Here is a 14,636-nt window from a genome sequence, read left to right as displayed (position 1 = left end):
ACTAAAAATACAAAAAAAATTAGCTGGGCATGGTGGCAGGCGCCTGTAATCCCTGCTACTTGAGGGACTGAGGCAGGAGAGTTACTTGAACTTGGGAGGCGGAGGTTGAAGTGAACTGAGATTGCACCACTGCAGTCCAACCCTGGGCGGGCGACAGTGCAAGACTCCATCTCAAAAAAAAAAGAAAAAGAAAAAAAAAACCCACAGGTTTTCTAAGTGGGTAGGTAAACCAGATTATTTCTGACAGTCCTTTAGGTTCTCAAAATCTAAGTGACTTGGGGCAGGGTTAGCTGCACCCAAAGACTGACTCTTGGTTTCTCCCTTCAGCTCTTCCTAGACGAAACCTTTGTCAGGAAAGCACTGGACTGGAGATGAACAGGTCCTTAAGACCATCAGCATCTGAGTCTAAACAGCCCAGAACCAGGACCATTTAGGGTCTCTTTTACCCAGCCATCGTGGGCAGGCACTGTCTGGTTAGGGTTCCAGGATATTCTTGGCTTCCACAGAGGGAGGAGGGTGGGAAAAGGGGGCATGGGGAAGGAAGCACTGTGTAGACCCTTCTCACCTGGGGAGGATTTAGGAAGCAGGATCTCCTTCTCTAGAGAAAGTGAGTGTGTAGAAAAGACCTTCCTTCCTCCATAAAAAGAATATTTTTGAGCTACCTCAACAACTTCAGAAATTGTATTTAAATTTTTGCCAACTAGGACAATCTTTTTTTTTTTTTTTTTTTTAAATAGATGTTCCTTAGAGGTATTGATAGCCCCAGGGGTTGTTCTGAGACTACCTCTGTGTATACTTAATTCCACTGTCTTCCGGTTTTCTTAATTGGAAGAGAAAAAATGTTTATGAATAGAATTTTCTAAATTTTACCTTTTTAAATGTATTTTACTTTATTGATGCCTACTACTGATAAATAGCAACAAATGAATATACTGGGAGAATTCAGAAACCTTTAATAATTTTTTAGTAAACATTTATTTTTTATGTTTGATTACATATTAAATACATAATACTATAGTGGTTTTTGTTAGTAAAGTTTTTCCAAATTTTTATGATAAAATTATATAAATGCTTTGCAGAGAGCAGTATCATTTCCAAATGTCTGGCACTGAATAAGTTTGGGAACCACTGACTCACACCTTCAGGCTCAATTTGAAGACTGACTAGAACATCTCTTTTTTTAATCTAACAACTTAGGGAGATACAACTTTGATAGGTAGAGCTAGAATTTGTAACTAATGTCATACTAAAAAGAAGTAAGTCGTGCTAAAGAGGATAGGTCAGGAAAAGGTGTCATAAAAAAGGTTTGGACAGAGGGTAGGGTGAAGGCACTGGATGACAGAGAGCCAAACTAGACTTAGAGCAGAATGAATACTTGAAGATAAACTTCTGCTTTCTTTTTTTTTTTTTTTTTTTTTTTTTGAGACGGAACCTCGCTCTGTTACCAGGCTGGAGTGCAGTGGCACGATCTTGGCTCATTGCAACCTCCGCCTCCCTGGTTCAAGCAATTCTCCTGCCTCAGCCTCTGAGTAGCTGGGATTATAGGCACCTGCCACCACACCTGCTGATTTTTGTATTTTTAGTAGAGACAGGATTTCACCATGTTGGCCGGGATGGTCTCCATCTCTCAACCTCGGGATCCACCCGGCTCGGCCTCCTAAAGTGCTGGGGTTACAGGTGTGAGCCACCACACCTGGCCAACTTCTGCTTTCAAGTCTTATTAGGAGCTGTCTTCTGCGACGCTCTGGTCTTTATTGGGGTCAGCTAGAAAAATGAACTTTGAAGGAAGGAAAGTTTCAGAGAATCTAGGATAGAATATGATGGGAATCATTTTCCTTGAGTCCTCAAATAGGAACTTTCTGCTGAAGGGCAGTCCAGTTTTCAGGTGGGGGAGGAGAAAGGGGTTGCATCTTAACTGAAATCCTGGTACATCTTCTAAAGCTACCCGGATGTGTTTCCTGCTGATCATGACTCTGGTGCTCATCAGAGGTGTGTGTGTGTGCTTGCTCACATATGTGCTTGGTCATGTGTGTTTTGGGGGAAACAATGGGGATTTTCTTGCTGCTGGGTTTAGAAAGCCACCTGAAACTCTTCTCGGCAGTATCCTGCTTGCCTTGGGATTCTGAGCACCTTATAACTTCTAAGCCCCAGCTTAAAGCTGGGAATTTCTATGAATATAATATAGCATTTTAATTCTCGTTAGTAGGAAGGCTTATATGGGGAAGAGCAAACAAAGCTAACCACATGAATAAGGTAGGGCCAGGGTTTCCCCGCATTGCTGACCAGGTCCTGCAGTTATTTGTGAAAAGCTAATGGCCCTATGAAATCTGTCTCCCTCATTTTGTTCTTTGATTAGATTCTGTATGTCTTTTATGTTTGAATGTTGTAAGGTTTTGGTTTTTTTTTTTCTTAACCCCCAGAAGACCGCTATATTTTTAATGAAAGAAAAGTGAGAATATTTCATAGTGGAAACATTTTCATTTATGTTAATTTTAAAGGCTGTACTTGAATCTCAGAAGAGCCAAATGCACTGTTGAGCATCCAGTCTGATCACAGGAAGGATGAGGTCTTCTGGACTCTCACAAGAAACTTCCAAAGTGAAGTTTGCCTCATCTATGATCAGATTGGTGCAGTACATTAAATATTACTAAAATTGAGTAGAGCTGTGTGGTAAGAGAGCACATGGTTTTTCATGAAGTTGTATTTTTTTCTTGTTTAAAAAATGACAGGGTTTCTCTATCATTTCACAGCAAAGGAAACAGTAATAACATGTATAACCTTTCATGATTTGTGTTTTAGTTTTCGCTTGCCTGGGATTTTTGTCACCTGCCAACCGAGGAGCGCTGATGACGTGTGCTGTGGTCCTGTGGGTGCTGCTGGGCACCCCTGCAGGCTATGTTGCTGCCAGATTCTATAAGTGTAAGTCAAAGCTACCGTGACTGGCGTCTGATCAGGAAGGGACTCTGCCGCAGCTATGGGTCTGACCTGGGTATCAGATGGTGATGCTCTGAAAATTGTGTGCCTCACAGGGGTTTTTAGTTACAAGGAGCCTGCTTGGTGATTCCTTTTGTGACATGAGTGACTATCCCAAGATTTATTTGTTCGAAAATGTTTAGTGAAACAAGCAAATTGTGCCACTTACCCACTATCCCCTCCCTCTTTTTTTCTTTAAGCTTTGGCTTAACAGGTTGGGCTGAACTTAGATATGCTGTGTTCGTAAACGCACATATAGACTAATAAAGGGGAAAAGTATACAAATGAGTATCACTGATTTTTTTCACTAAAACAAGTAGTATATCTAGGTGTACCTTTTCTTACATATGAGAAGTCGTACTTACATTGTATCAATTTAATATTTATAAAAAACAGTTTCAAGTAAACAAAGATCTCACTATTTTGGAGAGCTGGAAAGTTACTTTTGTAATTGCATTAGTCACAATCTCTTGTGTTCTTGCTTTCTAGAAGTAAAATAAAGTTCAATGGAAAAAAAAAGGGTCAGGGCCACAGAGTAAGGCTGAGATGGGACTGGATGGCTTAGAAAGCAATTGACGGGGTCAGCTGCTGGGACCAGAGCTGGCCTCCTGGGGAATGCTACAGTCTTGTCTGGGATATACAGTGATTCCCCACGGTCTAGCAATATGAAAAACTTTTGAGGTGAAACACCGTGGAGTTACATGGATGACCTGAAGGTGGGGTTGGGTAGTCTCAGCCCCAGGTGGAAGATTAACTTAGACCTTGTCAGACACAGTTCTCTCTTGAGTATGTAAAGCCCTGTATGTATGTGTGTTTTAAGTGTGTTTTAATTTCTGTGAATTTTGTCAAGTTCTTTCTTCCCCTTTACTAAAGGAGATAGGATTAGGGTCATCATATGGATTTTAATGCATCCAAAATACAGTCAGCCCTTTGCCTGCCACACCAGCCTTACTTCATGCCACACTCCCCCTTTCTCACCATTTCAGCCACACTGGCTTTCTGTGGGTTCCTCGGCCAGGCTGCCTGCCTTCCCACTCCCATCCACGCTCCTCCCACTAATGCCTTCCCATCCTTCAGATCTCCCAGCTGCAGATCCTGTATTACCTGAATTTTGACTGCAATTGTAGTAAACCCAGAATTAATCATTTCATAACAGTCTGTTTATCAGAAACACTGTGAATTCAAATCATGATACATATATATGATTTTATGTATATATAAAATTTCATTATTTTCTTCTAGGGCAAGTGGCACTTAAACTTGCCTATGAACTATGTTAAAACTTTTTTAAAATTCACAGCTGTTCTGAGATCTCAGCCAGTTTCATTTCTGACTTTTAAACTGGGAGCAGAGGTATACTTTCATTTTTCACTCTAGCTACTTCAGTATTTGAATTTTTTAAACTGGAAAAAAAAATTGGAGAGAGGCAAAGGAGAGTAAAACATATATTAGCAAACATGTTCTGTCAAATGGTCATAACCTTTCTACTCTTCTTAGTTGCCTCACCTGACACACGCATTTCCTAGGAACCACAGTTCCTCCTAGAAATCACAGTGCTAGAGGAAGAGTCGGCCTGCTGTGGAAATGTAAATGTGTTGCACATCAGGCTTGACGGTTGCTAGTTTTATAACAAATTCTGAAACTGACTGCAAGATAAGTGAGAGTCCTGCGTGCCCTTCTTGTACATAGGCCCATTGATTGATACTGGCTCAGGATTTAAGAATTCTTTTGGTTGTGAGGGGGAAAGAAGAACTGATCTTGATGACTTGCCTCTGATTCTCTAGAGCAGGACTTATGTAGGGAATCCCATGCTGTATGTCTCAGATTTGGATTATTTAATAAGGGAGTATCACATCATATTTGGTAGTACCGTTTTCTAGGAATGAGTGAGTACTCAGTACTATCTGACAGTTTCGCAAATATCAGACTTGTAATATGGATATTTGGTTTGCTTTAAAGAAAAATCTGTATTTATAACACTCTTGTTTTCTTCTGTAGCCTTTGGAGGTGAGAAGTGGAAAACAAATGTTTTGTTAACATCATTTCTTTGTCCTGGGTAAGTGAATTTTTCAAGAATTACTTTCTTAACATAGTTACATGTTAGTCCCCAAATTTTCAGTCCTTGAGTCTTTAATCCTTTGTGTCTCTAAATCATGTACCTAAGAAAGTAAATTTAATTTTCGAAAGGGGATAAAATAAATATTTTTATAAACATTTGCCAAATGATTACCACATGTCTTATCTGGGGAAGGTACCTTTAGACATGAGAAATGTTTTAGTTCCTTCTCTTCAAAGTCTTTCTATTTCTTGGTTTTTAGTGGTCATTCTGACATGTTGTTCTTTAGGGCTGTATTTAAAGCTTTTGACCCAGTCACGGAAGGAATCCACACCTGAAGATAGTTCAGGCAAGCATATGTTGTCCCGTTTCTATCCAAAGCATTGCTGCTTTTTAGAGTTTATTTCATTAAATAAACTAATATACACCAAAAAATAGAAAATAAACAGCCACCACAAATCCAAAACAAAACAAAAATCCTTCACTCTCTGAAACTGCTTCTCCTCTCAATTATCTGATGTGGTTCTGGTCCTAGAAACAGAACCCACTTCCTCCCAAACCTGCACATTTCTGGTGGGCAAGAACTGACATGTGAACTGGCTACAGCAATAAAGAAAGCCAAAGATGATGAAGTCTAGAAACCAGAACTGTTCCATTTGCAGGCTAGAAATGCAAGCATGATGGCAGCAGCATTTTAATACACATTTGGGATAAATATTCTATTACCTCCACCGAAGAGTCACAGTCTTCTTGGTTATGGGTTCTATTCAAATTTCTATGCTTTTCTCAAGCCATGTCCTTTGTTTTCTTTCCCTCTGTCAACTCATGAAGGTGTCCTTCCTTACCAAGACTGTGATTTCCTGCAGAATCTCCGAATCTTGCTTTTCAGGCACTTCTCCCTCCAATCTCACACATCTTCCATTGCTCCCTTCTCCCCTAAAAAGGGATCATAAGCATCTTCTCCTCTTATTTCTATCTCATTTCTTTTCTATTCCCAACAAAATGCCTTGAAAAAAATAGTCTATACTCCTTTCTTCTCATTTTTTCAGTAAACACTTGCAGTGTAAAGCCACGTCATTGGTATTTTTCTCCATCATTTTACTGAAACTTTTAAGTTTACCATTTTCTCTAGAAACCACTTTCTCTCTGCCTCTCTGTATTGTCTAACATTGGAATACCTTCTCCTTGAAACTCCTTACTTTTTTGGCTTCATAAAAATTATCCTGTGCTGGTTCTTCTTTTATGTCTCTGATCAACGCTTCTCTGATTGATATTCTTCATCCTACTCTTAACAGTAGGTGTTTACCAGCAGGTAAATACAGCATGCTAAGAACTCAAGTATTCAGGGGCAGGGGGACTTGGTGTTCACCTAGGAATAGAAAGATCATTTAATAACAGGAAATCTAGTCATATAGTTCTACATAAATAAACACCTGCATATAATTACTGCAACAGATGCAGTAAAATGACCTTTGATAATATTGAGCATTGTTTTCAGGTTTTAAAAAAATTTAATAAGGAAATGTTTCCTTGTATTAAAAAGAATCTTATCTCTAATGCAGAACCAACATCACTGATAATAAAACACTAGGGACATTCTCAGTAAATCTCTTTCATGACTTGTTATTTAAGTTCTGTTCACAGTAAAGGAGGAAACAAAAACGTGGATTTCATCTTATTATTTATAGATGACATTATTTGTATACAAAGAACACCAACAAATTTTAACTGTAAAATTTGTAGAATTAATAAAAAGAGTTTGGCAAAATGGCTAGGTATCAACTAATAATCCAAGATCCTAAATATCACCATTAGCCAGTTAAATGTTTTAATGGTAGTGGTAGTTGTGCTAGAAGAGGGCTGTGTTCACAGAAAACCTATTCAGCGCCTGAAATAACCTCTCAAAGTATGCACAATGCATATGACAGGCCTACAAGGTTATTAACTCGAAAGAGATGGAAATTTGCCATGTTTCTTGATGAAAAGATCAAGCCCCGTGAAGGTGTTTAGAGAGTCCAGCGGCTGCGGGGATGGAGAATACAGAAGTAGACCCTGTATCCATGGCAGCTTGCTAGATGTGGCACCGTGAGCCAGAGGAACTGTTAGATAAGTGATGCTGGGACAACTGATTCTCGTCATGAAGGGAGAAAGTCGTCAGTTTTAGGTGGAGTCAAACCTAAATGCACCAGGCGTAACTACTATGTGAAAATATGGAAGAGCAGCTTTATGATCCCAGGTTAGGGAAGGCTTTCTTCTCTTAAGCAGAGTGCACAAAGGATAAAGAGGAAAGTGGTCACACTTAAAAACTGTGTGGGGTAAGTACGGTGATTATTGCATGATTACAACCATATTTTTAAAAATGTATTCAGAAGAAAGACCTAACGGAAATTAACTACACACATTTAGATGTTTGGGTTCAGAAAAAGCCACAGACTGTGGCAACAAGACATTTAACAAGGAATTAGTAAGTAGAGTATGTAAATAACTCACATACATGACTTGGCAAGGCATGCAGGCCAAGTGAAAACCGAGCAGTGGATGTCAGCAGCCCGTCACAGAAGGTAAAACCAAAAAAGCCAGCAAACACCAGACACTTGCTGCAGTTTTCAATAGGAAATACAAATTAAAACAACAGAATTGACAGTTGCAAGTATAATGAAAATATGTAAAGAACTGACTTTCGGCCGGGCGCGGTGGCTCAAGCCTGTAATCCCAGCACTTTGGGAGGCCGAGACGGGCGGATCACGAAGTCAGGAGATCGAGACCATCCTGGCTAACCCGGTGAAACCCCGTCTCTACTAAAAATACAAAAAACTAGCCGGGCGAGGTGGCGGGCGCCTGTAGTCCCAGCTACTCGGGAGGCTGAGGCAGGAGAATGGCGTAAACCCGGGAGGTGGAGCTTGCAGTGAGCTGAGATCCGGCCACTGCACTCCAGCCCGGGCGACAGAGCAAGACTCCGTCTCAAAAAAAAAAAAAAAAAAAAAAAGAACTGACTTTCATGGGCTACTAGTAGGAGTTAAGTCAGGCAAACCCAATTTGAAGAGCAATTGGGTAGTTTCCAGTCAGGTTTTACATTCACACATCCTGTGATGCAGCAATTCCACTTTCTTTGTATATGTATTTTAGAAACATAGAAGTTGTAATATTCATTGCATACTACTGTTGCATTTTGTTATCTCTGGTTTTACCCAAAAGCCTGTTGTGTCTTTCAGGATTGTCTTTGCTGACTTCTTTATAATGAATCTGATCCTCTGGGGAGAAGGATCTTCAGCGGCTATTCCTTTTGGGACACTGGTTGCCATATTGGCCCTTTGGTTCTGCATATCTGTGCCTCTGACGTTTATTGGTGCATACTTTGGTTTTAAGAAGAATGTAAGTTTATAGGTGTTAACTTAGGTGAATTTTAGCTGCAGAAATTAGCATATGCCATCTCAAAAGATATCATAGAAATGTGTAAAGATGTAAACTTGTCCTTTAGGATCTGGATTTCATAGAATATTTTTAAAATAGTAGTATTATTTAGGAGCGTGGTAGAGAGGTTACAGATCTAAACTTAGGTTTCAAATTTTTTTAAGTAAATAGAAGCTAATATAGATTAATTGGGAAAGAAATGCTAATATAAACTAATGAAAGCATTCATTCATTCATTCATTCATTCATTTAGAGATGGAGTCTCATTCTGTCACCCAGGCTGGAGTGCAGTGGCATCATCTTGGCTCACTGCGACCTCCACCTCCGGGGTTCAGGTGATTTTCCTGCCTCAGCCTCCCGAGTAGCTGGGATTACAGGCATGCACTACCACACCCAGCTAATTTTTGTATTTTTAGTAGAGACAGGGTTTCACCATGTTGGCCAGGCTGGTCTCTTAACTCCTGACCTCAGGTGATGCACCTCTCTTGGCCTCCCAAAATGCACAAAGCTTAACTAAGTAAGCAGAGAGGGTGGGTTAAGAAGTCACTATAAGAAAAGTGGCTGCAGAGTAAGAGTAGCAAATGTTTGTGATTGATATGTAGCTTTTAAATAAATTGTATCTGCTTGAAATAAATTGTATCTGCTTCCCTGCTAATATTGGATTTTAAGGAAGATCATAATCAGGTTTTAGTCTTTCCTCTGGTTTCTCTCACCCTGCAGTTGGCCTTCTCTCACTTTGCTGCCCACTTTTGCCTTCAGGCTAAAAGGAAAAAAAAACGAAATCTTATTCTTCCGTCTTACCAGTATCCTCCTTTAACTGCACTTCGGTATCCCTGTCCTTCTCTGAAAATATCAAGTCCACAGGGTAAAAGAAAGACTGTGTGTTTAGTACACTTTGTGAGCAGGACCCGGAAGGCCCTGGCAGAAGCTGGCGCTTGTTCCACAGCCTCCACTGCACTTTCATGCCTGGCTGCTGAAGGATTTTTTTAAACAACTTTGGCATTTTGTTTAATTTATGACTTTATACCTCAGAAGTAGTGAACTGACAGGGTTTGAATTTTTTAGTTACATTGATTAAATAATTACTTGAAATTCCAAAACTTTGCTGGTTTGAAGTTTATAATATTCCTGTTTAATATCAGCGTGGGAAATAAATAAAAGTTTAAAATGTAAGTATTGGAGAATGATATACATGATTCTCTGCCTGTATACTCGTGTATCTACATGTAAAATAATAATCTAGTCAGCGGAAGTATGGTCTGAATGAAAATACCAAGTTTTAAATTTTGATTTATCATCACAAAAACTATAGAAGGATGTTTTTGAACTTTTTTACAAGAAAATGAATTTCTACATCTGTACTCTTTTCCCCTCTCATGTGGCTGCTTATGTACTTCAGGTTCCTGTGATTTTCTTACCACCATGTAGCGTCATGAAAGGGAGAATAGTTGAGAACATCACCAACTCCTTATGGTCATAAAGCTTCATACAGCCATTCATTGTTGTTTTCATGTTCTTAAGTCTTAGTAAAACTGAGCAATTTTATTAAAGATGACATTGCCCACCTCCAAATAAAAATACATTGACCGGCCGGGCGCGGTGGCTCAACCCTGTAATCCCAGCACTTTGGGAGGCTGAGACGGGCGGATCACGAGGTCAGGAGATCGAGACCATCCTGGCTAACACGGCGAAACCCCGTCTCTGCTAAAAACTACAAAAAACTAGCCAGGCGAGGTGGTGGCGCCTGTAGTCCCAGCTACCCGGGAGGCTGAGGCAGGAGAATGGCGTAAACCCGGGAGGCGGAGCTTGCAGTGAGCTGAGATCCGGCCACAGCACTCCAGCCTGGGTGACAGAGCGAGACTCCGTCTCAAAAAAAAAAAAAAACAAAAAAAAAAACATTGACCAAAATTCCAGAACCAGCTGATTTCTTACAGTACATAGGTAATGAAAATGAAAAGCCTGACTCTACCTTTTTATTAACTATTATTTTCCAAGTATTCTCTTATCTCCTGTGTACTTCTTCCTGTGTCTAAAGCCATTAGTCAGTGGATCACTGCTGGAGACAGTATTAACTTGTTCCAGTAGACAGACTGAGTACTGTACCTGATGGTACCTGGTTGTGGCTTCTAAAGACAAATTTCAATTTGATGTCTTAAGTAGACTTTATTGCCATTAGTGACAGCATGGAAGCTGGAAAAAAGCCGGCAAATAATCTTGTGCAGAGAAGAATGTTTAAGACAGATACATAATTATCAATTCTTCCTTCCTTTCTTTACTGAAGGCCATTGAACACCCAGTTCGAACCAATCAGATTCCACGTCAGATTCCTGAACAGTCGTTCTACACAAAGCCCTTGCCTGGTATTGTCATGGGAGGGATTTTGCCCTTTGGCTGCATCTTTATACAGCTCTTCTTCATTCTGAATAGTATTTGGTAAGCTAAGGACAAAGTCGTCTCATTCTTATTACTGTTATATGTGATATTTGCTTTTTGTTTGTTTTTATAGGTTACTATTTGTATCCTATAAATGTAAGCAGTTCTTCAGCCACCAGAGATCTTAAAAGCCAAAAGCTTATTTTTATCTTTTCTATGTGGGAAGAAGAACAGTAGTGATAACAGTTAGTATAATATGAATTGAAGGCTTGTTAATTCTTACTCTTCCTTAATTCTTATTACTTCATTCTCAGAACTCTGTGAGGTGAGTGTTATCCCCATTTTACAGAGATGTAAATGAGGCTTTGTAAGTTGAGTAATTTGCCTTGTTACACAGCAACCCTGTGACAGAGAATTCACCGAAGTTTCTCCAAACCTATGTCCCTAACTAATCTGCACTGGTCCAGAGAAGATCCTCTGAGCACTTGTTGAAGGGGATTGATGAAGGGATTGGTCTAGATGACCCGCAGAGTCCTTTCCAATTCTCAGAAGCCTTCATTCTCCGATTCCTTGTTCACATGTAAAAACTCGTAATAGTCATTTTGAGCCATTCCGTGTGTGTATATATATAGTGTTATATCGTGATTTTTAGTGGATCACACTGACATATGTTACAGAAAGTACCAAGGTTGGAGGTGACAGAAAATTAGAACTAAATTTGAGCTTTTTGGTGATTAGAACATATCTTTCCTTCTCAATTGTTATATTAATTTTCCAAATTCAACTGGTTTTATTATATGTGATAAGAAACAGTTGCCTATTCTTAGTTGGCTCTGTCTTCCAGTCAGTGTTTATCAAATATCTCTGGCTCACCAGGAGATGAGTAGACTAGCCATATGTGAATAAGTAGAAGTTTCAGGCCTCCCTGAGCAAGAAGGTAAAGTCCAGTGACACTGACATATCCTTCCTACTCCTCCCCTCCCCCCACCCCCATCACCATCCCAACCTATGATAATTCGTCTTGTTTGGTTAGTTGAGAGAAAAAGCAAACCTTTTTAGTTCAAGAAGAATGAAAATATTGTGTTATGTGCGGTGTCAAATTGAAAATATGTATAGTTTCATCTTGACGTGTTTGATTACAGGTCACACCAGATGTATTACATGTTTGGCTTCCTATTTCTGGTGTTTATCATTTTGGTTATTACCTGTTCTGAAGCAACTATACTTCTTTGCTATTTCCACCTATGTGCAGAGGTATGTATTAGCAGTATTCACTTATGTTAATTTGTAGACAGTATTTATAACTTTGGGATATTGCAATTTGTATATTATTAAAATAATTTCTGTAGATGTATGTTTATTATGATAGACATTGACCTGTATTCCTAAATCAAATGCAACCTTCTTTAGGATTAAGATATCCCGGTTCAGTGTATTTAGTTAGAGATTACTATTAGAGACTTTAACATGTTAATTTTCCGGAACTAGTAAGTTGTGCTAACTTTTCCGTGTTGTTTTTTAACCAACTTAAAAATTAATACTCTTGTGATATAAATATTTATATCATGCCTGAGATGAAAGAATATAAAATAATATATTAAAAACAAATTTAGACTGAACATTTAATAGAAGTAAACTTGTAAGAAAATTCGTTAAAAAGTTTCTATAATCACATTGTAATAAATTCTCTTCATGGCAGCACCAAAATGATAGTATCCTTATGTAATAGGTAGAATTGAATTTTAAAGATTTAGGTTGTGTTAAATCTATTATTTAATATTTATTGTCTATATTGGAGAAAAATCTAACTTTATTAAACTTGGTATGTTATTCAAAAAATTGAGGTTAAATTTACATAACAGAAAATCATTTTGAAGTGGACAGTTTAATGGCACTTACAACATTTACAATGTTGTGCTATTACCAACTCTGTTTAGTTCCAAAATATTTTTATCACCCCTAATTAACGTCCTATACTTGCTAAGCAGTTACTCCCCATTCCTCGCTTTCCCTAGGGCTTAGCAACCAACAGTCTGCTTTCTGTCTGTTTTTCCTGTCCAGACATTTCTTATAAATTGAATCATATAATATGTGACCTTTTGTGTGTGGCTTCTTTGACTTAGCATGTTTTCAGTGTTCATCGTATTGTGGTATGTATAGTAGTACTTCATTCCTTTCTTTTTTGTTTCTTTTGAGACGGAGTCTCCCTCTGTCGCCCAGGCTGGAGTACAGTGGCGTGATCTCAGCTCACTGCAAGCTCTGCCTCCCAGGTTCACGCCATTTTCCTGCCTCACCCTCCCGAGTAGCTGGGACTACAGGCGCCCGCCACTACTCCCAGCTAATTTTTTTGTATTTTTAGTAGAGACAGGGTTTCACCATGTTAGCCAGGATGGTCTCGATCTGACCTCTTGATCCACTGCCTCAGCCTCCCACAGTGCTGGGATTACAGATGAGAGCCACCGCGCCCGGCCACTTCATTCCTTTTTATGGCACAATGATAAATTTGTTTATCCATTTGTCCATTGATGGGCATTTGTATTGTTTCTACTTTTTGGCTGTTGTGAATAGTGCTGCTGTGAACATTCATGTACAAGTGTTCATTTGCGTACCTGTTTTTGGTTTTGAGGTATATATCTAGGAGTGGAATCACTGGGTCATGTGGTAGTTCTGTTCCATTTTTTGAGGAACTACCAAACTTTTCCACAGTGGTTGTGCCATTTTACATTCCCACCAGCAATGTACAAAGGTTCTAATTCTCCACATCTTTGCCGACACTTACCTTCAATTTTTGAAAAAATTGGAGCTGTCCTCGTGGGTGTGAAGCGGTGTCTCATTCTGGTTTTGATTTGCATTTCTGCAGTGACTAATGATGGGCATTTGTACTTGTGTTTGTTAGCCATTTGTATTTCTTCTTTGGAGAAATAGCCATTCAAGTCCTTTGCCTATTTTTAAATTTGTCTTTTTGTTGAGTTGTAAGAGTTTATTTATTTATTCTGGATAGTAGATCTTTATTAGATTGTTATTTGCAGTTCTGGTTCTATAGGTTACCCTTTTCACTTTCTTGATAATGTCCTTTGCACAGAAGTTTTAAATTTTGATGAAGTCAGATTTATCTATTTTTTTTCTTCTGTTGCTTATGCTTTTGGTGTCATATCTAAGAATGATTGTCAAGCTAGGGCTGAGTATGGTGGTTCACACCTGTCTGTAATCCCAACACTTTGGAAGGCTGAGGCGGGAGGATCGCTTGAGCCCATGAGTTTGAGACCAGCCTGGGCAACATAGTGAGATCTTGTCTCTATAAAAAATAACAAAATTAGCTGGGCGTGGTGGCTTACTTGGGAGGCTGAGGTGGACAGATCACTTGAGCCCAGGAGGTCTAGGCTTCAGTGAGCCATGATTGCACCACTGCACTCCAGAACCTGGGTGGCAGAGTGAGACCCTGTCCCCCTCCCCCCACCAAAAAAAAGAATTATTGCCAAATTCAAGGTTATGAAGATTTACCCCCATGTTTTCTTCTGAGATTTATAGCTTTACCTCATGTATTTAAGTTACTGATCCATTTTGAGTTAGCTTTTGTATTTTGTGTGATGTAGTGTCCAGCTACATTATTGGACATATGGATATCCAGTTATCCAGCACCATTTGTGGAACAGGCTGTTCTTTCCTCATTTAATGGTCTTGGCAACCTTGTCAAAAATCAATTGACCGTAGATGTTTGGGTTTATTTCTGGACTCTCAATACTATTCCAGTGGTTTATATGCTTTCCTTAGGCCTGTACCACACTACTTTGATTACTATGGCTTTGTGGTAAGTTTTGAAATC

At 39.2% G+C, this 14,636-nt stretch overlaps 1 protein-coding gene across 3 annotated transcripts in view; it reads left to right on the top strand.

The window, feature by feature from the left end:
• Positions 1 to 14,636, top strand: part of TM9SF2 (transmembrane 9 superfamily member 2) — a 75,262-nt gene that overhangs the window by 54,675 nt on the left and 5,951 nt on the right. For all 3 annotated transcript variants that reach the window (XM_023218023.2, XM_023218025.2, XM_023218024.2), the window contains exons 11-15: positions 2,800 to 2,919; positions 4,972 to 5,029; positions 8,242 to 8,401; positions 10,722 to 10,873; positions 11,956 to 12,067. In XM_023218023.2, the coding sequence (XP_023073791.1) occupies positions 2,800 to 2,919; positions 4,972 to 5,029; positions 8,242 to 8,401; positions 10,722 to 10,873; positions 11,956 to 12,067 (602 nt within the window). The remainder of the gene's footprint in view (positions 1 to 2,799; positions 2,920 to 4,971; positions 5,030 to 8,241; positions 8,402 to 10,721; positions 10,874 to 11,955; positions 12,068 to 14,636) is intronic.

Source organism: Piliocolobus tephrosceles, chromosome X (assembly GCF_002776525.5).
Source record: "Piliocolobus tephrosceles isolate RC106 chromosome X, ASM277652v3, whole genome shotgun sequence".
NCBI classification, from domain to species: Eukaryota; Metazoa; Chordata; class Mammalia; order Primates; family Cercopithecidae; genus Piliocolobus; species Piliocolobus tephrosceles.
Note: the sequence above shows the minus strand (reverse complement) of the source record. Positions and strands in the feature narration are given on the sequence as shown.